The sequence below is a fragment of the Amblyraja radiata genome, chromosome 1, assembly GCF_010909765.2.
Source record: "Amblyraja radiata isolate CabotCenter1 chromosome 1, sAmbRad1.1.pri, whole genome shotgun sequence".
Lineage (NCBI taxonomy): Eukaryota > Metazoa > Chordata > Chondrichthyes > Rajiformes > Rajidae > Amblyraja > Amblyraja radiata.
The window spans coordinates 166,479,800-166,502,482 of NC_045956.1; the positions used below are offsets into that span (position 1 = coordinate 166,479,800).

Below are 22,683 nucleotides of genomic sequence, written 5' to 3' on the forward strand. Positions count from 1 at the left end.
ACTCCAGCATTTTGTGTTTTAATGAAGACTCCTGTATATGTAGTTCCTCATGTTTTGGAAAAGCGTCGGTCCATTTCATCCACAGATGCTATCTAACATTTTATTAACCAGGATCCCAGTTCCTTGTCACTAAACCCCCCCCCCCCCCCCCCCCCAATCCCATTACATTAAAATCCATCGCTGTGAAATTGTGTCAGGAACACATTGTCTGCAGAAGTGTCCAGACCAGAAACGTCGTCAGTTCCTGTCCTCCACGGCTGCTGCCTGACCCCGTAGAGTACCTCCAGCACGTTGTGTTTTGGTCCAGCACACACATCGCCTCTTTGGCGGACATCCGCGGCCTGGACAATTGTGGGATGAATGGTCTCAGCACGGCGGGCCAGTCACTGTCAGATTCCAGCACTCCAGACAATGTCACCAGCGGACAAAGTCACCAAAGCGGCCGTTTTCTCTTTCAACATTATGGGGGATGACTGCATTATAAATGGGAGCTGGGCGGGTGAGACGTTGAAAATATACATCTCGCAGATACCAGTAAATCTATTAGATTGACACAAAATGCTGGAGTAACTCAGCGGGCCAGGCTCTTCATCCATTCCTTCAACCCAGAGAGCCTGTCTGACCCGGTGAGCTACTCCAGCATTTTGTTTCTATCTTCGGTGTAAACCAGCATCTGCAATTCCTTCCTACACCAGTAAATCTATTTACTTGGTCTGCGCCAACATTTCTCAACATATTCACCCCATGTCCACAGATTAATGTCAATACTGTACAATAATGATGTAGAATCATTCGATGCCGCAAGCGATGGCATTCCTGCTACCGAATATCTATTTGAAAAGAATATCAATGGCACAGTTCACAAATTCAGATCCAGCAGCCCAACCGTTTTCCAGGTTGTCCATATGGAGTTTGCACGTTCTCCATGTGTGACCGCGTGGGTTTCCTCCGAGTGCTCCGGTTTCCTCCCACATCCTAAGGACGTGCGGGTTCGTAGGCGTCTGTAAATTGTCCCTGGTGTACATGGAGTGGATGCAATAACATAAAACTAGTGTGAACTATTCCCAGTCAACCAATTGCGCCGAATTTATGTAACATCCAATTCTTTTAGTTGTTGCAGTTTTAGGATCATACAGCACAGAAACATGGCCTTCGGCCCAATTCGTCCATGCCGAACAAGATGGCTAACCTGAGCCTCTAACCGTACCTGATCATGACATTAAAAAACTAAGTATATATATAGTTCCCTATAACGTTCAACTGGTATAATAGGAATTTAATAGGAATGTGAAGGGTAACTTTTTCACACACAGGATGATGGGTGTATGGAACGAACTGCCAGAAGAGGTAGTTGAGGCAGGTACTATTGCAACGTTTAAGAACCAATTAGACAGGTACGAGGATAGGACATATTTAGAGGGATATGGGCCAAACGCAGGCAGGTGGGACTAGTGTAGATTTGATATGTTGGTCGGTGTGGGCAAGTTTGATCAAAGAGCCTGTTTCCACGCTGAATTACTCTATGGCCTTAGATGATCGATGGTCAACGTGGACATGGTGGGGCAAAAGGGCCTGTTTTCTTGCTGTGTCGTCCAATGAATCAATTAAACAGACGCTTCAGCCCAACTCGTCCATGACAACTAAGATGAATTTCTCCAGTATTTTTGTCTACGTTCCATACACCCATTCCGATTGTTCCAGCATCTGCAGTTCCTTCTTAAACAAATATGCTTCATCTAGTCCCATTTGCATGTGTTTGGTCCATTTCCCGCTCAAATCTATCCTATACATGTACCTGATAAACATGATTTGTTTAGCCAAAAAAGTACACATCGTTCCCTATCACATTTAACTGGTAGTACTGTGGAACTCATTAAGCCACATAAATGGCAGAGACAGTTCGCTAGAATCGTGTTACAACAGAACCATGTCAGATCGAAGGCGGTAACAAACTGCCCCAGAGTGGAAGATGATCTATTGCAGTAGGTTGATTTATGTTTTACACTCTCGTTTTTAAACCTATCACCCGCAAGGGTGTTTTAGACATTATAGAGAGAAATAAATAAATAATCATTTTCATGTCAACGCGCCGCGCACACCCTTAAATGCGAGGTCGAAAGGTTACAATAATTGTTTGAGTAACGAGGGTTCGGTGGAAGCATAAATACCAGGCAGTTACTGTCGATTTCTGCAGAGGTCCCGCCGCAGCCCTACCGAACACCTGCAAACATTGGCAGTTAGCAGACTCCACTAAAGCTCGTCATTCAGTGAGTATACGGTGCAGCGAGCGAGCGAGCCACGCGACCAGGCTCGGTTTGCAGAGAGCTGCATGCATTCACCAAATTTTCTGCTTTGCATCGTTTCTGCTTTTCCATTATTTACCAAAGAACAATAAATGCCGATAAGTCACTATTTACAAAAAAGGTCCCACTTGCTTCTTTGCATTTGCCTCGAGCTTAAACCACTTAATTAACATCAGCCTAAATAAATTGCGAATGCAAAGTTTGCATTGAGATAACTATCGGGTTTTATGTGTAAATGCAAACACTTTTTAAATAGTAACATGTAATTTATTTTTAAATGGTTGTAAATAAAAGTCAAAGGGGTGAAACGTTCTTTGAATAAGATACATTCACGTCGATCTCTTTTTTTTTTACCGCAGTACCTAAACATCTTCTCCAGAAACAGATACCACGATGTGCAAAGTTTGGAAAGTTTTGTGTACGCTGTGTGCCGCGGTGCTGGGCTGCGTGGACGGGGAGCCACTGTGTGCGGCGAAGGGCCGCGCCAAGTACAGCCTTATCTTCTCGGGCAAGTGGAGCCGCACTGCCTTCCCCAAACAGTATCCGCTCTACCGGCCTCCGGCGCAGTGGTCCCCGCTCATCGGTGAGTGTGCGCGCCCCTGCAAAACCCTCCTCCCACACTGAGTTACTCCATCATTTTTTTGGTCCCATTCCTTCTCTCCAGAGATGCTGCTTGTCCCGCTGAGTTATCTTCTATCTCACACTGGCTTGGTTTAATTGAACTAAACTGATAGCACCTCGCCCACAGCCACAAATGGACCACTGTGGGCATCGCCTTTCCTTGATTGCCGTTACTTTTAGCACATCTTTCATTAATTTGTTCTACATCTTTCTGTAGCACAGTCTATCTCTCGTTCCTTTCCCCCTGACTCTCAGGCTGAAGGATCTCGACTCGAAATTTCACCTATTCCTTTTCTCCAGAGATGCTGTCTGACCCGCTGAGTTACTCCAGCTTTTTGTGTCTAACTTCAGTTAATCGGGGTCGAGTTTGTCTGTTGTAAAATACGATCAATTATGCCCGAATGTCTCTGATCGTCTTGACTGCCTCTAACAATGAGTTACAAAGTGAAAACAATAACGTCTATTTTTGTTACAATGGAGAATGTTTCTTCCCAGTTCAAGCCGTTTTCAGTCGACTGTTGAAACTATGTCTTAAGAAGGGTCTCGACCCGAAACGTCACCCATTCCTTCTCTCCAGAGATGCTGCCTGTCCCGCTGAGTTACTCCAGCTTTTTGTGTCTATCTTCTGTTGAAACTATGGATCGCACTGCCCCCTGGTGGGATTTTTACCATCACCATTTCCCTCCCTATTTTTAATTTGCAGTATATGGGCATTGCAATAATATTCTCCCACCCTAATGCACACTGAAGATTGTTACTATTCACCTTGAATCGTTGTAGTCCCAGGAAAGATATTCCCATTGTGCTGATGGTTAGGGAGTACATAATAACATTTCCACATAAGAGCATAAGACATAGAAGTAAAATTCAGTCCATCGAGTTGACTGAATCAATCATAGCTGATCGATTTTTCTCCCTCAACCCCATTCTCCCTGTAACCTTTAACACCCTTCCTAATCAAGAAACTATCCATCTCCATCCTAAAAATACCCGATGTCTTGGCCTTCACAGCCGTTTGTGGCAATGAATTCCACAGATTCGCCACTGTCTGGCCAATGAAATTCCTCCTCATCTCCTTTCTAAAGGTTCATCCTTTTATTCTGAGGCTGTCCCGTATGGTCCTAGACTTTACCACTATTGGGAACATCGTATCCATGTCCATTCTATCCAGTCCTTTTGTTATTCAGTAGGTTTCAATGAGATCCTTCATCATCGTTGGTTAGAAATCTGTAAGCGTAAGGGACAATCCAAGCCATTGCTAGCTTTGTAGCACAGGTCTTCAGCGCTTGAGCGAGATGTTGTGCCGTGTCTGATGCTTACACATGGATTAAAATGAATTAAAGGTAGGCACAAAATGCTGGAGAAACTCAGCAGGTGAGGCAGCATCGATGGAGAGAAGGAACGTTTCGGGTCGAGATGTTTTGGGTTGAGACCCTTCTTCAGACTCAACCCGAAACGTTGCCAATTCCTTCTCTCCTTAAATGCTGCCTCACCCGCTGAGTTTCTCCAGCATTTTGTATCTAACTTCGATTTTGTCAGCATCTGCAGTTCTTTCTTAAAATGAATTAACTTGAGGGAATGTGGGAACTCAGAAGGAGACTCAATAATGGCATCCGCTTTGCATGACTGTCATACAGCAAGGAAACAGGCCCTTCGGCCCACAGAGACCACGGCGACCAGTGATCCCTGCACATTAACACTATCCTACATACACCAAGAACAATTTACAATTTTCACCAAGCCAATTAACTTACAATCCTGTACATCTTTGGAGTGTGAGAGGAAACCAGAGCTCCCGGAGAAAACCCATGCATATCCTGGGGAGAACGTACAAACTCCGTACAGACAGTACCTGTAGTCGGGATTCGGACCCGGGTCTCTTTGCGGTAAGGCAGCAACTCTACCGCTGCGTCACCGTGCCGCCCTTATGTTGGCATTCAAAAAGATTACTGATCATTGTCTTAAATATGTTCACTATCTGAGCATTCACAATGTCTGTAATCAATAATTCGCAAAACTCGCAACTCTCTGTTTAAATAAACTTCTCGTCTTGTCCCTCGAATTAAATAATATTTATGCACAAGATATTATCATGTGTTGGAAAGATATTTCGGGATTGGTAATGACACAAAGATAATACTCATGTCATGTCATGCCAATCTCAAAGGCAAGCTCACATTTTGGGTTGACAATTCAATGAGGGAGACCTGCATAATCGGACATTATATCTTTTGAACTTCTGCCTGCTCTTGGATGGATGCTAAAAAAAAAAGCAATGCTACTATTTGGGAGAGTAAAGTAAGTTGCCCTGTCGTCATTCAACCCCCATCCAAAATGATCGTTTCCATTGGCAGGAAGGTCAAGAAATAGTGGGTACAGGATAACCTGATTGGCAAAAGAATCGGACATGATGAGAAAAATTGTCTTATGCAGTTGGTGGTTAGGATCGAGAATGCAATGTCGGGGGAATAGTGGATTCAATTGTAGTGCTTATAAATGGGGTCACATGAATAATTCATAAGTTATAGGAGTATAATTGGGCTATTCTACCCCTCAAGGCCACTCCGCTATTCCCCATGACTGATCTATCTTTTCCTCACAATCCCCTTCTTCTGCCTTCTCCCCATAACTCTTGACATCCGTACTAATCAAGAATCTGTCAATCTCTTGCCTTAAAAATATGCATTTTGTCTTGGCCTCCACAGCCGTCTGTGGCAATAATAAATTCCTTGATGGGAAAGGAGCAGCTTTGGGGGAAGCAGGAATAACTGAATTGCTTTTGCATGGAGCCAAATGGCTTCCTGTAATGTACTGATAGTGGTGTAGTAATGGAGACTCTCCTTAATGTACAATTGTATTTCTGGATTCTGGTCATTGGACACATTTTTCTTTAGATGTTTTACTTTTGATTTGCATGAAAAACCCTAAAATAAATGCTCTTGAGCAACGTTTGTGATCTTTATTCAGTCGTCAGCCACAGCAGTGACTACCACATGTGGAGGGTGGGAGAATATGCCAGTAACGGAGTGCGGGAGTTTGTGGAGAAAAGTGAGGCCTGGACATTAATGCGAGAGGTTGAAGCATCGGGCGAGAAAATCCAAAGTGTCTACGGCGTTTTCTCAACTCCAGCTATCCCGAATGGTGTGGAACAGACTTCGACTGAATTTGAGGTGCACGCCAGACATTCTCTGGTGAGTATTTACTTATTTGTGTCAACCAACCTTCTCTTCTCTTGTAATTTAAACTGGATAATTTACAAACTTTTTCCCAAGAAACCAACTCATTCATTTGGATGAACTTTTGGATCATATCCATGCCAATATTAAAACACTATGACTGTATGCATGCAAATAGATTTATTTATTGAAATCATATTCTATGTCGCTCTTCCAGGGAGATGCTAACTGCATTTCGTTGTCTCTGTACTGTACACTGACAATGACAATATTAAAGTTGAATCTGAATCTGAATCTGAAAACAAACTAGTGGTGGCACAGAGGTAGAGTTGCTGCCTTATAGCAACAGAGACCTGCGTTCGATCCTGATTATGGGTGCTGTCTGTACGGAGTTTGGACGATCTCGCTGTGACTACGCGCGTTTCCTCCTGGTGCTCCGCTTTTTACCCACAGTCCATATATGTACAGGTTTGTAGACTAATTGGCAGTCGATACAAATTGTAAATTGTCCCTAGTGTGAACGATTGTTCTAGTGTACTGGAATCGCTGGTCGGCACGGATTCGGAAGGCTGAAGGGTCTGTTTCCACTATGAATCACTAAACTAAACTAAGCACAGGTTTCACCTGCACTTTACTACCCAGCCTAATGACTGCAAGGGAACCTCTTAAAAAAATCCCATAGAAATACTCGTACCTTCATTCTATTGGCATAGAGTGAGATCATCGCAGAACATTTTGGCACGCATTATAGTAATAGGATTAACCAAGTTCCTTGTGCTTATTTGCAGATGTCATTCATTGCTCGCATTGTGCCAAGTCCAGACTGGTTCGTGGGTAGTGACAGTTTTGATCTGTGTGAAGAAGACACTTGGAAGGAGCAAGTCTCTGTAGATCTGTATCCTTACGATGCTGGAACAGACAGTGGCTTCACGTTCTCTTCTCCAAATTTTGCCACTATTCCCCAAGACACGATCACTGAGGTAACAGCACAATGGAAAGCATCCATACAAAGTACAGCCATGGAAATCCTTCCAGTATGGTGTAAAAAGTTAATTTCCCAATATCTACCTGTATTTCCTAATGGCTTGGCAGATATGATATTGTACAAATCATGTGGTTTTCAACCTGCCAATGTCCACATTAGTTGCTGTGGTATTTGAAGGGTTCAGCTTGGTCAGAGTGCCACATGTATTGATGACAGCATTGAGCTTGACTCCGATGCATCTGTAGTCATGGAAATCATTGTTGAGGATATCTGATTGAGGCAACATTGTGGCTCTGAAAGTCAGTAGATGTGAGTGGCACTGCTCCCCATCGCAGAACAGTGCTTCGAGGAGCTGAGCTAGTGGGTAATTGTGGGACTGTACTGGCTGCCAGGAGATGAAAGTCAGAGTACATCTGAGGGAAATAAAAGCAGAAAATTATGGAAACACTCTTCAGGGTAGCAGAAAGAGAAACTAAGTCAGAACTAAGGGCCTCAGATCTGAAGCATTAACTGCTTTTTTTTCGACTCGTGCTGACTAAGATGCCCCATCTTCACGTCCCACCTGCCCTTTTTGAAGGGTGGCACGATGTGTGCAGTGGTAGAGTTGCAGCCTTACAGCGCTGGAGAGCTGGGTTCGATCCTGACCACAGGTGCTGTCCATACGGAGTTTGTACGTTCTCCCCGTGACCACGTGGGTTTTCTCTGGGTACTCGGGTTTCCTCCCACGCTCCAAAAACGTATAGGTTTGTAGGTTACTTGGCTTCGGTAAAAATTGTAGATTGTCCCTAGTGTGTAGGATAGTGTTAGTGTACAGGGATCGCTGATCGGCGTGGACTCGGTGGGCCGAAGGGCTTGTTTCCACATTGCATCTCTTAACTAAACTACTGATCCAACCTCACCTGATTTGTTTACAGCATTTTCTGGCTTTGTTTTGGATTTCTAACATTTAGTTTTTTTATTTTCATATACCTCCAGAATGCATTCTATAGGGTCAATACCATAGTCAGCAAGAACCAACGTGTATCCACAGGTCTATACTCTGACACAAGAGGAGAGTTTCCAACCACAATTAAGTAGGTCACCCTACTATAGGAAGGATGTTGTTAAGCAGGAATGAGTGCAGAGAAGATTTACGAGGATGTTACTAGGACTTGATGGCCTGAGCTATAGGGAGAGGTTGGGCAGGCTAGGACTTATTCCTTAGAGTGCAGGAGGTTGAGGGGTGATGCTACAGAGGTGTATAAGATCATTAGAGGAATCTATAGGAATCTAAAGGGTAATTTTTTTCAGACAGATGATGGTGGGTATATGGAACGCACTGACAGAGGGGATAGTGGAGGCTGGTACTATAGGGGGGTTGCACGTAAGGTAGTAAGGTCAAAGGGCGTGACGCACGGTGTAGCTCAATCCTTCCGGAGTACAAGGCAGCTTCCGGCATTCACTAGTAACACACAAAACACGTCCGTTCTTACCTGTTAAAAACTGCCAAAATGGTCAATTTTTACGCTGTAAAAAAATTGTGGAAATAGGTGTAACCGTGAGGGAAAACTGCCAAAATCACTGCTGCTCACTGACATGCGAAAGAGCAGCGTGCCGGCGGATTGAGGGCAAGTCTTGACAGCTAGGGCTTGGAGGGTGACCAAGCGACCGATGGAGCGCATCCCTCGGGACAGCCCCCCACTCTCCCCCCCCGGGTCAGCGCTGTCTGGCCACGGCTGCCCTCTGTTCCGTCTTCTGTGGGGCACACACACGGGGCCGGGTGGAGTGGGTTCGTGGCTCCGAGCAGCAGACACACGGGGACAAAAACTCAGCGACGTCCCCGTCAGCTGCAGCAGAGTTGGGGACAGTCTGGTCCCTCCGCCCACCCAGAGTCACTGACAGCGATGCACCGGCACCGGACCCTGACCCCCACCACGAGGTAATTCACCCACCCGACCCCCGGACTCCCCCCTCCACACGTGGTGATTCACCCCCTCGGACCCTGACCCACACACAGGTTGATTCAACCCCCCCGACCCACACACGGGTTGATTCACCCCCCTCCCCCCCTGACCCCCACACGGGGGGACAGACGGCCTGGGGTCCGTGTGTGTGGAACCAGTCAGCGTGGAGTCCGGATGCTGGGACAGAAGATGGGCCCGCTATACTGGCAGCCATAGTAAGTGCTTACCTGACGTTCACCGCTTGTACTCCAGAAGGCATTGCGTGTCAACAGTACGGGCCACGGGTCGTGACCTCGACTGCCGTGCAACCTCCCTTTAACAACATTTATGACATTTGGACAGGTACATGGATAGGCAAGGTTCAGAGGGATATGGGCCAAACGTGGGTAGGTGGGACATGTAGATGGGGCATCTTGGTCAGCATGAGCAAGGTGGCCGAAATGCCTGTTTCCATGTTATATGACTCTGTCTTGCATTTGTTTTACACTTACCATCTTGTAATTGTCCATTTATATCAGAATATAGCACCATTCTGTCTTAACACTAATTTGTGAGTTGATTCAGGATCATGCTTTCAAATGTGTATATATTAGAAATGAATGATCTATTATTTGACATCTACTACCTGACATCCAATATTTCTTTATACTTTTACACATGAACATGTCAAAATAATATAATTTAAATAAATCTCCATGATTTCAGAAATATTTTGTACATTACTTGCCCCCGATGTAGTTGTGTCAACATTTTAGTGATTGAGTGACAGATGTATTATTGCCAATAACTCTGTACGTACTTGTTGAATGTGTTTCCATCATTTAGATAACGTCGAGTTCACCAAGACACCCTGCAAACTCTTTCTTCTATCCCAGACTGAAGCAACTGCCGGCAATTGCAAGAGTAACACTGACGAGGCTGAAGGATAGCCAGTTAATTGGCATTTCAACAGTTCAGTCCAACCTTTTGCCCATGGGAAATGAAATAGATGATTCTGTCTCGGGTATGTTATAAATTGCTCCTAATGCAAATATAAGTAGGAAATAATTATCTACTGATCTGCTATCTGCGTGTACGGGATTGGCTCCAGCACTCATTGCAAATTTTGTTTTTCCATGTCTTTCTTCATCCATATTATTCACATCCAGCAAGATTATATACCCAGAGAGTGAATAATTAGGAGGCTTCATTCAAAGGGCTGACACAGGCCAAGAGGGCCGGATGACTTCCTCTTGGGCTGCATCATTCTAGGATTTATTTAAGCTTTAACTGCGGTTTCAGTTTCAAGTCATTGTTGTCAAGTTTATTTCAATTAATTCCACAACTACACTGTACCATTTTAAAATTTGTTTTAGCTAGATATTTATCTAATCAAGTCAACGAATGAAAATCTTGTTATCTGTGCTATAACGAGATTAGCCCAGAATTCATCTCTTTGTTTTTGGGAAGACTATATCTATACTCATTAAGGAATCAACTTTGCACGTAGAAATGGGAATGCTTTTTCAGATTAGAGCCTCATTGCTCCCTGCTGGGTGCTGTTCCAACAAAGAACTGTGCTTGGTGATTATAAAGCAAATCACTGTTAGAACGTCTCAGTACGTTCAATAGCAGTAATTTGCTAGTCAATGTCAAGCTACTTCCATTGGCTTCTAAAATTAGGAGGGACATAGATACAATTGTGCCTCCTCTATTTTTCCTGTGGTAGGGGCATTAATAACAAGAAGGTTTAGGTAGAAGGCAAAAGGAAAGAGTTCTAAGGGGTATTTTTAGAGTAATCGAGTGTGGAAACAGGCCCTTCGGCCCAACTTGCCCACACCGACCAACATGTTTCATCTACACTATGGGCAGCACGATGGCGCAGTGGTAGAGTTGCTACCTTATAGCGCCAGAGACCCAGGTTCGATCCCGACTGCGGGTACTTGAGAGTTTGTATGTTCTCCCTGTGACCTGCGTGGGTTTTCTCCGAGATCTTCGGTTTGACGATATACATTGTCGATACATTTGACGATATATATATGCCCTAGTATGGAACACCTCCTCCTGGGAGCGGAGGAATTGGGAGTAGGCGATAGAGTCTTTACAGGAAGCAGGGTGGAAAGAAGTGTAGTCTAGATAGCTATGGGAGTATGGGCAGTTATTCATGTTAGGCTAATCATGATAAACTGCTACACACCCATCATTGTGTAAACCATATTTGTGTCAATTATTTTCTTGTTCATAGGATCCATGAGGTGTGAGAAAATCGATGGTTTTAAAAGGCTTTTTGGCATAAAACAATTTGTACTTTGGTAAATTGTTGAGAAAGGATAGAATTTGATCCTTGTCATTTTATCAATTAATAAGCAATGGTTGTGTTTTGCATTTTATGTGTCTAAAACTTTTATTTCCTAATGCGGCATCTTTTTTGTTTGTGTCTAATGTTTGGGAAGTAGTGTGGCACAGCGGTAGAGCTGCTGTCTCACAACGCCAGAGACCCGGGTTTGATCCTGAACACGGGTGGTCTGTGTGGAGTTTGTTCGTTCTCTATGTGACCTTTTCGGTTTTCTCCGGGTGCTCCAATTTCCTCCCAGATTCCAAAGATGTGCAGGTTTGTAGATAAATTAGCCGCCGTCAATTACCCTTAAGGGTCTGTCCCACTGTACGAGGTAATTCAAGAGCTCTCCCGAGTTTTAAAAAAAAAATCAAATTCGTGGTGAGCACGTAGAATGTACGTCGGAGCTCAGGACGTCTCTTCGCGGCTCGTAACGCTAACGGCAGGTACTTGGGAAACGCAGTAAGCTCGTGAAGACTCATGAAGATTTTTCAACATGTTGAAAATTGTCCACGAGAGCCCCGAGTACCTACGAGGGGCTATTACCGTAATTCTCCGAGTACGAATCAGGGGAAACTCGGGAGAACTCTTGAATTAGTTCGTACAGTGGGACAGCCCCATTAGTGTGTAGGATGCAAAAGTGGGATAACATAGAACTAGATTATGGGTGATCGATGGTCAGTGTGTTTTGGTGGGCCGAAGGGCCTGTTTCCACGCTGTATCTCTAAACTATATAAGGGTGTAATGGTTAGGATTCAAAGAAAGCTTGCATTGATTGTTCATGCTTTTAGATTATTGAACCATAGAAAAAATAATTGTAACTGATTTCTGTGTTCATTACAGAGACCCCACTGGATTGTGAAGTTTCCAATTGGTCCTCCTGGGGCTTATGCATGGGGAAATGCACAGAGATGGGTATTAAGCACCGTACCCGTTACATCAGGTTGAAACCAGCCAACAGTGGTAACCCATGCCCAGTGCTGGAGAAAGAGGAGCAATGTGTTCTGCACAACTGTGTGTAACAGCACCACCGAGTGGTGACAGTGTATATCGTCAACCTTTATTGGATTTTAAGGGCTGAATCTTGTCAAAGATTGGATCACCATACAATACCAGTGATTTCAGATAATTGTTAGTAATTCCAGGTTTTAAATGCCGTCTGCATTGACAGTTTTTCCACACTAACCCTATTTTTATTCTGCCAGGTTTTGTCGTCTACGAAATGAAAAATTAAGTTTCTCTCCACCTTGTTTATCATCAGTAATTAGTGTAAGCCGTGATTCAAAACAGTAGTCATGGATACACAGCGGTAAACACATCTCATGAGCAAACTCATAGATTAGACTGCAGCTTGGAAGTCACTACCAGATCTTGCATTATTTATACTGTGCACCATTTTAATTTACAGGAACTTCTGGGTTCTATGCTGCTTTATGGTGTTGATGGCAATAATTAAATGCCTTCCTCTGTGATGGTATTTATACAAGGTGATTGAAGACTGACTGTTTAATAACGCTCATTTTACAATCTGAATTTAATTACCTGGCAGTACTGTGTGCAGTAGCTAGTTAGCGGTTCTAAGATAATAACCAAAGGAATTGATTTGAAAATAGGAATGTTAATTTGCCTTATGCCCATGTGTTCTTATTTAAGTCACACTGCTCCATAAATTTACCGGATGAGTGAGTGGGTCTTAAAGAGATTGCAATCACTTTTCTTAGGCAAACAACATACTATGTGGAGACCTTGAGCATTAACAAATAACAGTTCCCTGATTAGTCATGAAGAGTGATTACATTATTCACATGCACAACTTTCCCCTGAGAATGCATTACCTACAAGCACTTTTCAACAAATTGCAGTTTCCCTTTACCCAGTTCTATCTTTTGCCTAGATGTCCAACCAAAATGTTACAAAAATCAATATGGTGCTTGAATTAAAGGGCTGTTTCAACCCAGCTTTTCTCTTGTAAATATCTTTGTTGCAAGTTAAGGAGATTAATGTATCTTAATGCAATGTTTTACAAATCCTGTTTTTCATTAGAAGAGAAAGACATAAAAAGCTGGAGTAACTCAGCGGGTCAGACAGCATCCCTGGAGAAAAGGAATATGTGACGTTTTTGGTTTTTCATTCTTTGGCTTGTGGAGACTTTGCCTCCTGAATCGTTGTACTAGTATTCATTTCAAACCTTGCATTAGATTAACCAAAGTTACAAATTTCAACCAAAAGTTGGAATATGGAATTGAAATTGATTGCATTGGCAATACAATTGCTTCAGCTTTGAACATTTCAGAGAATGAAATAAAATCCGAAGCCAGAAAAAACAATATCTATATAACAAGATATATATACATTTATTCTTGACACATGAACAATTTAAGTATTTCCATAATCAATGACTCGGTCACTCAAACCAAAAATGCTCTCTGGAATTTACCAATTAACTAATGATTAAAATGTATAGATTTGGGTGATATGTTGAATGGACACTGTGGAGTGCAACAAAAGTGATAGGATTTGAGGTTATTTCTTAAGAAACTTGAATTAAAATCATTGGTTTATAATGCATTGTTTGTGGGCTAGTATCAAAAGTAGCAGTGATGGCTTTTCACTAAAAGGGAAAGAAAATCTGTCGAAGAGTCACCCTGAATATATGCAGTCTTATTGAACAATCATAGAATAAAATTAAGGAAAACAAAGTGCTGGAGTAACTCAAAGGTCCAGACCTGAAACTCCACCTATCCAATCCTTCCATAGATGCTGTCTGAACCATTGAGTTAATCCAGCACTTTACATTTAGCTCAAGATTCCAGCATCTGCAGTCTCTTGTGTCTCCATCGAATAGAATTAGTTGGGATACCATCGCTAGGCTTCCCCAGGTTGTTTTTTTTTGTCAGTAAATTGATAGGTCCCCAATTATTACCTATGTTGCTGACTTGTGAAGACACTTCTGGAGATTATCAGATGTCCACATTATTGTGTGACTGGAGCCCAATGTTGGGCAAACTGGGACAGGACAGCATAGTTCTGTTTCTAAATGACATTAGTGAACTAGTTAGGTTTTTGAATTTTTTTACCACATTCCTTGTGATTCCTGCTACCAAGAACATGACGGAAAATTGGTATATTCATTAAAGTCCCACTTCGAAAAAAGTATCCCATGGAAATTAGGCATTGTGAAATAATGAGGTATAAGGGAATTTTATTTCATTTGTTGAGAAGAGAACGTGTTGCTTACTAGCAACTGCTGGTAGGATAGATCATTGGTCTTTTAAACAAGTGGAATACATGTGAATTATATGCAGAGCGAAAAAAAAAAAAAACCTGCAGATACTGGAAATCTGAAACAAAAAGAATGCTAGAAACACTCGGCAGATGAGGCAGCATCTGTGGAAGGAAAAGCATTTAACATAGCCTTTCATCGGTGGGCCGTGAGTATAGAAAATGGGATGTTGTGTTACAGTTGTACAAGACATTAGTGAGGACACACTTGGAGTATTGGTGTTCAGTTTTGGTTGCTCTGTTATAGCAGAGATACCATTAAGTTGGATGGGGGCAGAGAAAATTAATGAGGATGTTGCCAGGACATGAGAACTTGAGCTATAGGCAGAGATTGGGCAGGCTGTGACATTCTTTCTTGGAGTGAAGGGTGAATTTACAAAGGTATAATATGATGAGACATAGATAAGGTAAATGCAGTTTTTCCTAGGGTAGGGTATTCATGAAATAGAGGATATAAGTTTAAGCTGGGAGGGGAAACATTTAATAGGAACCAAAAGGACAAATATTTACATAGTTCGGTGGCTATATGGAAAGATCTGCCAGAGGAAGTGGTTGAGGTACAGTAACAATTGTACCTCAACAATATGTAAATATTGTTTTATAATCTCCAATCTTATAAATATATGGTATGGTATTGTTTGATCCTGACTATGGATGCTTGTGTGTATGGAGTTTGTACGTTCTCCGTCTGACTGCGTGGGTTTCCTCCGGGAAGCTCCAGTTTCATCCCACGCTCCAAAGACGTACAGGTTCGTAGGTTAATTGGCTTGGTATAAGTGTAAATTTTCCTAAGTGTGTGTAGGATAGCGTTAGTTTGCAAGGATTGCAGGTCGGCACGGACTCGGTGGGCCGAAAGGCCTGTTTCCGCGCTGTATCTCTAAACCAAACTAAAACTAAACAACGTTTAAGGGACATTTGGACCGGTATATTGGATAGGGAATGTTCATAGTGATATGATTCACACACAGACTGGATTTGATGGCTATCTTGGGCAGCATGGACAAGTTGGGCTGAAGGGCTTGATTCCGTACTGTATGACCATATTCAGCTGATTTCCTCTTAAAATGCATTAAGGAGCTGTATTGTGCTCTGATTTGTATTTTGTGAAATGGGATGCACAAAATCAATTTGCACTTGCACTTGAGGGTTCTTAATTTTGAATTCTAGCAATGTGCAGTATTATTATTATTATTATTATTATTATTATTATTATTATTATTATACTGAAAGGACTACTGGAACATGCATAGCTACAAATTCTAATATCCTCTGCTTTTGTGCCACAATCTATGCTTTCAAAAGTTGCTAAGTTTATTGTTATCTAATTTCCCACTTTATTTCCAATGAACATGTATTTGTATATACTTGATTGCTTGTACATTGTTGTATTTAATTCTATCGTTGCCTAAACTGCATCTTTTATACTTGTTTAATAAATGTTCTGACTGCTTGTTCTAAATGTTGGGGGCAAGAAACACATGTTCTGAATAATAAAAAAAATTAAAAGCCAGAACTAAACTTGCATCATTCTTTGATTACTTTTACATATGCGTTACAGCCCTGCACCATCAGTCTTTGAGAAACTTTCAGGCCTAGTGGTGAAACTAACTAGTGCAGCACCGTGGCGCAGCGCTAGAGTTGGTCCCTAACAGCGCCAGAGACTAGGGTTCGATCCGACTACGGGTGCTTGTCTGTATAGTTTGTACTTTCTCCCCGCGACCTGTGTGGGTTTTCTCAGGGGTCTCAGGCTTCCTCCCACACTCCAATCTGCAGGTTTACAGATGTACAGGTTTATAGGTGTAATTGTAAAAATTGTCCCTAGTGTGCGTAAGATAGTGTAAGTGTGCGGGGATCGCTAGTTGGCGTGGACCCAGTGGGCCAAAGAGCCTGTTTTCACACCATATCTTTAAACTAAACGAAAGGTCCACATTTTGCTTCTATTAACATGAATGGAACCAAATTCCAAAGGTAACGTATGGTATACGATAGATTGTCAAGCACATCATGCAAGTAAATTAGGTCTGGAGCTGTGTTTCTGGTGATCCTTTGTAAAAATAGTGCTGGATGACTTCTCCATTTCATTAAAACAAGAAACAGAAGTAGAAGATCCTTATTTCTGTTCTGCTGTTAGATTGTTGTCACATGTACTAAGGTACAGTGAAAAGCTTTGTTTTGCATGCTATCCAAACAGATCAGATCTACAATATATAAATACAATCAGGTCAAACTCAAATACAATAGATGGAACAAAGGAAAAGATAGAGTGCAGAATATAGTTCTCAACATTGTAGCGCATCATATTGCAATATCCTCAATGAGGTAGAGGAAAATCAGACAATACCCTAGCTTCTGGAGGAGCCTGCTAACAGAGGGGAAAAGCTGTCTGAAGAAGTGTCTCGACCCAAAACGTCATCCATTCCCTCTCCAGAGATGCTGCTTGTCCCGCTGAATTACTCCAGTTCTTTGTGTCTATCTTCCGAAGAAGCTGTTCATGAGTTTGGTGGTGCGTGCTTTCAAGCTGCTGTATCTTCTGCCAGATAGGAGCAGGGAGAAGGAATGATTGGGGTGGACAAGTCTTTGAATATGTTGGCTTTTTCTATGGCAGTGTGAAGTGTGGATGAATTCAATCGCAAGGCAGCGTGAAGTGTAGATGGAGTCAATAGTGGGAAGACTAGTCTATGTAATGGACTGAGCTACACCCACAACTCTGCAATTTCTTGCTGTCTTGGACAGAACTGTTCCCAAATCAAGCTGTGATGCATCCCGACAGTATACTTTCTATAGTGCATCTGTAGACATTTTTAAGAGTCTGTTTTATCAAGTGTGTTTCATGGTCATATGTACTGGAATGGAAAAATGAAATTCTTACTTACAGCGGCACAACAGGTAAACACGGAACACAATAGATAGCATAATATATAAATAAAAGTTCAATAAGTAAAAAACTCAATATAGTGCAAAATTGTGTGTAGTGCAATAAAGTTTGTAGTTCTGAATTTGGTTGGAGTTCATAGCATTTAATAGCCTGATGGTTGTTGGGAAAATGCAGTTCCTGAACCTGGAGGTCATGGTTTTCAGACTCCGTTACCTTCTTCCCAATGGCAGGAGTAAAATGAGAGCATGGCCAGAGTGGTGTTACTGGTGTATGATTTTCTGCTCCGTTCATGATGCCGGTTGCCTTTTTGCGACGCCGCCGCCTGTAGATCCCTTCAATTTTGGAGAGTTCAGTTCCCGTGCTGAACTGGGCAGTGTTCACCACTTCTTGCATTCTCCTTCTTTCCTAGACCAGACTGTGTCGCAAGCGGTCAGTATGCTCTCTACTGTACTTCCGTGGATCATCAAGCGAGTATTCACCATACCAAATCTCCTCAATCTTCTAAGGAAGTAGAGGCATTGATGGGCTTTCCTTATGATTGCATTGATGCGCTGGGTCCAGGACAGATCTTCAGAGATATGCATTCCCAGCAATTTAAAGTTGTTGACCTTCTCCTCCACCTCCAGGTTTGTGGATTCTCAGCCTTCCTCTTCTAAAGTCAACAATCAGTTTGTTTTACTGCTGTTGAGATCAAGGTTGTTGTTCTGGCACCATTCTATCAGAAGATTGATCTCCCTCCTATACTCTGACTTATCATTATCTGTACTTTGTCCAACAATTATGGTATCTTCGGCAAATTAAAAATGGAGTTGCAACCTTGTCGGCCTACACAGTCATAGGTATAAAGGGAGAAGAGCAGGGGGCTGAGCCTTGAGGTGCCCCTGTTATGATTGTCGAGGAGGAAGTGTTGTTGCTACTTTGTACCAATTATGTTCTGTTGATGCGAAAGTTGAGGATCCATCTACAAAGGGATGCACAAAGACCCAGTTCCCTGGTTCAGAGGGGATGATTGTGTTGAACGCTGATCTGTAGTCTATAATCAGCAGTCTAAGATCTATTCTGCTATTCAAGGTGTTTATGGCTGATCTGTCTCCGTTGTATCTTCTTGCAGACCCCATAGCTCTGAGTTTATAGAAAATCATTAATCTAATGTACAATTGCCTCTCTGTTCTAAATTCATGTTGGTTTTCTAAGTGTCCTGTATCAAGGTCATTACATTCATATGTGCCCACCACTGAAACCTGTGAAAAAATTTTTGCTAGCAGTTTAATCAGGAGTTGGTGGGATGTTGCATCTGCAAAAAACAGAAGGTTCCAACCATTGATCTTGCATTGATCTCACTCCAGCATTTTGTGTCTATCTTCAGCGTTACCTTACTTCAATTTGTGTGACAGTAGGGATAGAAATTAATCCCGAGTATCCTGAGAGGCTGAAAGAAGAGGCAATCCCACCCATCGTTGTCCCCCCGCAACACCTGGTGGAACCATGGATGTCAGATGGTGGATGGTAGAATGGGATGTCCTCACCTTTAAATAGATACTAATAATCATTGTCGTGGCACACACAAGAAAGAGTAGGATATCAGGCAAAGCTGGGAAAATAATTTCAGGCACACAAACACAAAGGAGTCGTTACAATAATTTTTTTTTTCATCAATTCGATACTATAACAACATTTAAAAGACGTTTGAACAGGTACATAGACAGGAAGGGTTTAGAGGGATATAGGTTAAACACGGGCAAGTGGGACCAATGAAGATGGGACAGCTTGGTCTGCATAGGCAATTTGGGCCGAAGGGCCTGTTTCTGTGCTGTATGACTCATTTAAGATTTTTATTGAGGGATTACCACAATATATTGCCACTGGGTGGTGCTCTTGTACAATGTGAGTATTTTCACCTATTTATCTCATCAAATGCCTGTTTTAAATTGATTCTGCACTCTACTCATCTATAGTATTACTGTTGAGTTATTTGTATTTCTTAAAATTCAAGCATACATTTTCTTTTCTCAATTGAACATATTTTAACACAAATGTTTGGCATCCTTAACTGCATGGTCGTGATCCTTTGTACTTAAGCACAAATGTTATATAAACTTATCTGTTCTAAAAGTGAAACAAATATTTCCTTTACCAAGATATTGAAAAACTGCTGCTTGTCATCTGCAACATGCTCACCAAAGAACATGCTCACCTTGTTTAGAGATACAGTGCAAAAACAGGCCCTTCGTCCCACCGACCAGCGATCCCCGCACAGTAACACTATCCAACACACACCAAGGGCAATTCACATAAACACCAAGCCAATTTACCTAGTTTGGAGTATGGGAGGAAACCGAAGATCTCACAGAAAACCACGCGGACATGGGAAGAATGTACAAACTCTGGAGTCAGGATCGAACCAGGTTCTCTGGAGATATTCCTTAGATCACCTCTAAACCTTTTCCACATTACTCAATACCTTGGTCTTCTGTTTTTTTACACCTTTGTTATAAGAAACAAATCCTACTTTCTACCTTGCTCCCCATAATTTTGTACACCTTTACCAAGTCATCGTCAGGCATCTTTGCCTTGAGGAAACAAACCCAGCCTTTAAGTGAAATGCTCCATTCCAGGCAACATTCTGGTGAATTCTCTCTACACTCTTCAATGCAATCAGGTCTTGCCTCTAGTGTCGTGATCAGAACAACATGCAGTACTTCAGCTGTGGCCAAACCAACATTTATAAGTTGTTGTTCCTATATTCTGTACCTTGCCTATAAACCAAAGTCTGATTCATGACTTCCTGACACTTATACTCAATGCCCGACCAATAATAACAAGCATACCATACACCTCCTTTGCCATTAAGTGTTGCCACTTTCAGGAAGTTATCGACTTGGACCCGAATATCCCTCTACACATCAATGCTGTTTAAGGTCTTACTATTAAATTTCACCTTACATTTGACCTTCCAAAGTGCAACACCTCACATTTGCACAAATTAAATTCTATATTCGATCTCTCTGCTCATATCTGTAACTTATCCTACCATTGATGGCATTTGTCCTACTCCTTTCAATCCTCCTCTTCTGTGAATATAAATAAGAAGTATTTATTTAAGGAATGGTAACCTGTTTGGCACTTACCTTGATTTTCTATCTTTCTAACTCTGTACCATCATTAAACTTAGAAGACGCTAAGAATAATGTATCCACATTATTGGTTTGTAAATAACTAAGACTGAAGTACTGATCTTTGAATTACTCACTAGATAGATATTGCTCTATGCTTTCTGTACATTAGCTGATCAAACAATGCACTTATATTAGTTCACATCATACAACTCATAATTTGAGTGTAATAAACTCACATGGCAACTTCATAAAAGACTGTTTTTTGAAAATCCAATTAGTTACATGCCTTGGATTAGTCTTATTTATGTGGTTAATTATATAACTCAACAATATCAATAACAAGACATAAGAAACTGCAGATACTAGCATCTTGAGCGAAAAGGCTGAAGGAACTCAGCAGGTCAGGCAGCATCAGCGAAGGAAATAGGCAGGCGATGTTTAGGGTCAGAATCCATCTTCAGACTGCACAGTTCATCCAGAATATTGCTAATAAGTTTGAAAACCATGTCCTTTTTATACATTTTTCTCTGTTACAGGGTCATTGCATTCTAAATTATCTGGTCAATAAACTCGTCGGTTATTCTACTTAGTTGAAGTGTGGAGCTATGTTTTTTGTTTTTTTGCTGGCAGTCTAATCAAGTTGGTGTGATATTGTGTCAGCCTAAAAGGGAGGTGCCAAGTCCAAACATTGAGTCTCAAGAAGGGTCTCGACCCGAAACGTCACCCATTCCTTCTACCCACAGGTGCTGCCTGTCCCGCTGAGTTACTCCAGCATTTTGTGTCTATCTTCAGTTAACTGCATTCAATTTGAGTGGCAGTAGGAATAGAAATTAGTCCAGAAATTTCTAGAGACTAAAAGAAGAGACAATCCCACCCATCACTGTCCAGCAACACAGTGGAACCATGGATGTCAGATGGTGGAATGGGGTGTCTCAGGGCAGCACGGTGGCGCAGTGGTAGAGTTGCTGCCTTACAGAGCTTGTAGCGCCGAAGACCCGGGTTTGATCCCGACTACGGGTTTTGTCTGTATGGAGTTTGTATGCTCTCCCCGTGACCGCATGGATTTTCTCCGAAATGTTCGGTTTCCTCCCACGCTCCAAAGACGTACAGGTATGTGGGTAAATTGGCTTGGTGTAAATGTAAATTGTCCCTAGTGTATGCAGGATAGTGTTATTATGCGGGGATCGCTGGCCGACGCAGACCCGGAGGGCCAAAGGGCCTGTTTCCGCGCTATATCTCAAAACTAAACTAAACATTTAAATAGATACTAATAATCATTGTCATGGCACACACAAACGAGTAGGATATTAGGAAAACCTCAAGGTGTGCCTACTTTGAAGAAGTTCTCCTCCTCCCTCCGAAGACAGTTTAACAACCTCCTCCCTCACTGCCACCCCTCTGTGATTCCCCGTTCCCTCCAACTCTCTGTCCTCGGCCTCCTCCATGGCCAGAGTGAGGACCACCGTAAATTGGAGGAGCAGCACTCATATTTCGCTTGGGCAGTTTGCACCCCAGCGGTATGAACATTGGCTTCTCTAATTTCAGGTAGTCCTTACTTTCTCCTCCCCTTCTCAGCTCTCCCTCAGCCCACTGGCTCCACCTCTTCCTTTCTTCTTCCCAACCCCCCACCCTCATATCAGTCTGAAGCCCTTGTGGCTAAAGGGATCAGAGGGTATGGAGAGAAGGCAGGTACAGGATACTGAGTTGGATGATCAGCCATGATCATATTGAATGGCGGTGCAGGCTCGAAGGGGCGAATGGCCTACTCCTGCACCTATTTTCTATGTTTCTATGTTTCTAAGAAGGGTTTCGGCCCGAAACGTTACCTATTTCCTTCGCTCCATAGATGCTGCCTCACCCGCTGAGTTTCTCCAGCATTTTTGTCTACCTAGGATATTAGGCAAAACTGGCAAAATAATGTCAGGCATGCAAACATGTTTAACTTTAAATAAAACTAAATTTCCAGCAATTCCTGTAAGAATTTTATTGAGGGATCACCATAATTAACTGCCACTGGGTGGTGTTCTTATACAATGTGAGAGTATTTTCACCTAACCTTCCCAAAGCT

The 22,683-nt window shown here is 42.4% G+C and overlaps 1 protein-coding gene across 1 annotated transcript; it reads left to right on the forward strand.

Annotated features, from left to right (window-relative positions):
- The first annotated feature begins 2,032 nt into the window (after nucleotides 1-2,032).
- Nucleotides 2,033-14,683, forward strand: spon2 (spondin 2). Its single transcript, XM_033034785.1, has 6 exons — nucleotides 2,033-2,267; nucleotides 2,663-2,886; nucleotides 5,892-6,115; nucleotides 6,889-7,080; nucleotides 9,854-10,031; nucleotides 12,186-14,683. The coding sequence occupies exons 2-6, from the start codon at nucleotides 2,697-2,699 to the stop codon at nucleotides 12,362-12,364; spliced, it is 963 nt and encodes a 320-aa protein (XP_032890676.1). The 5' UTR covers nucleotides 2,033-2,267; nucleotides 2,663-2,696; the 3' UTR covers nucleotides 12,365-14,683.
- Nucleotides 14,684-22,683: the final 8,000 nt, after the last annotated feature.

Bases quoted from the DNA above. Each gene is read 5' to 3' on its own strand.
- spon2 (XM_033034785.1), top strand. From the start codon at position 2,697: ATGTGCAAAGTTTGGAAAGTTTTGTGTACGCTGTGTGCCGCGGTGCTG. The intron at 6,116-6,888 runs GTGAGTATTTAC...GCTTATTTGCAG, and splicing joins TGCACGCCAGACATTCTCTG to ATGTCATTCATTGCTCGCAT. The intron at 7,081-9,853 runs GTAACAGCACAA...TCCATCATTTAG, and splicing joins CCCAAGACACGATCACTGAG to ATAACGTCGAGTTCACCAAG.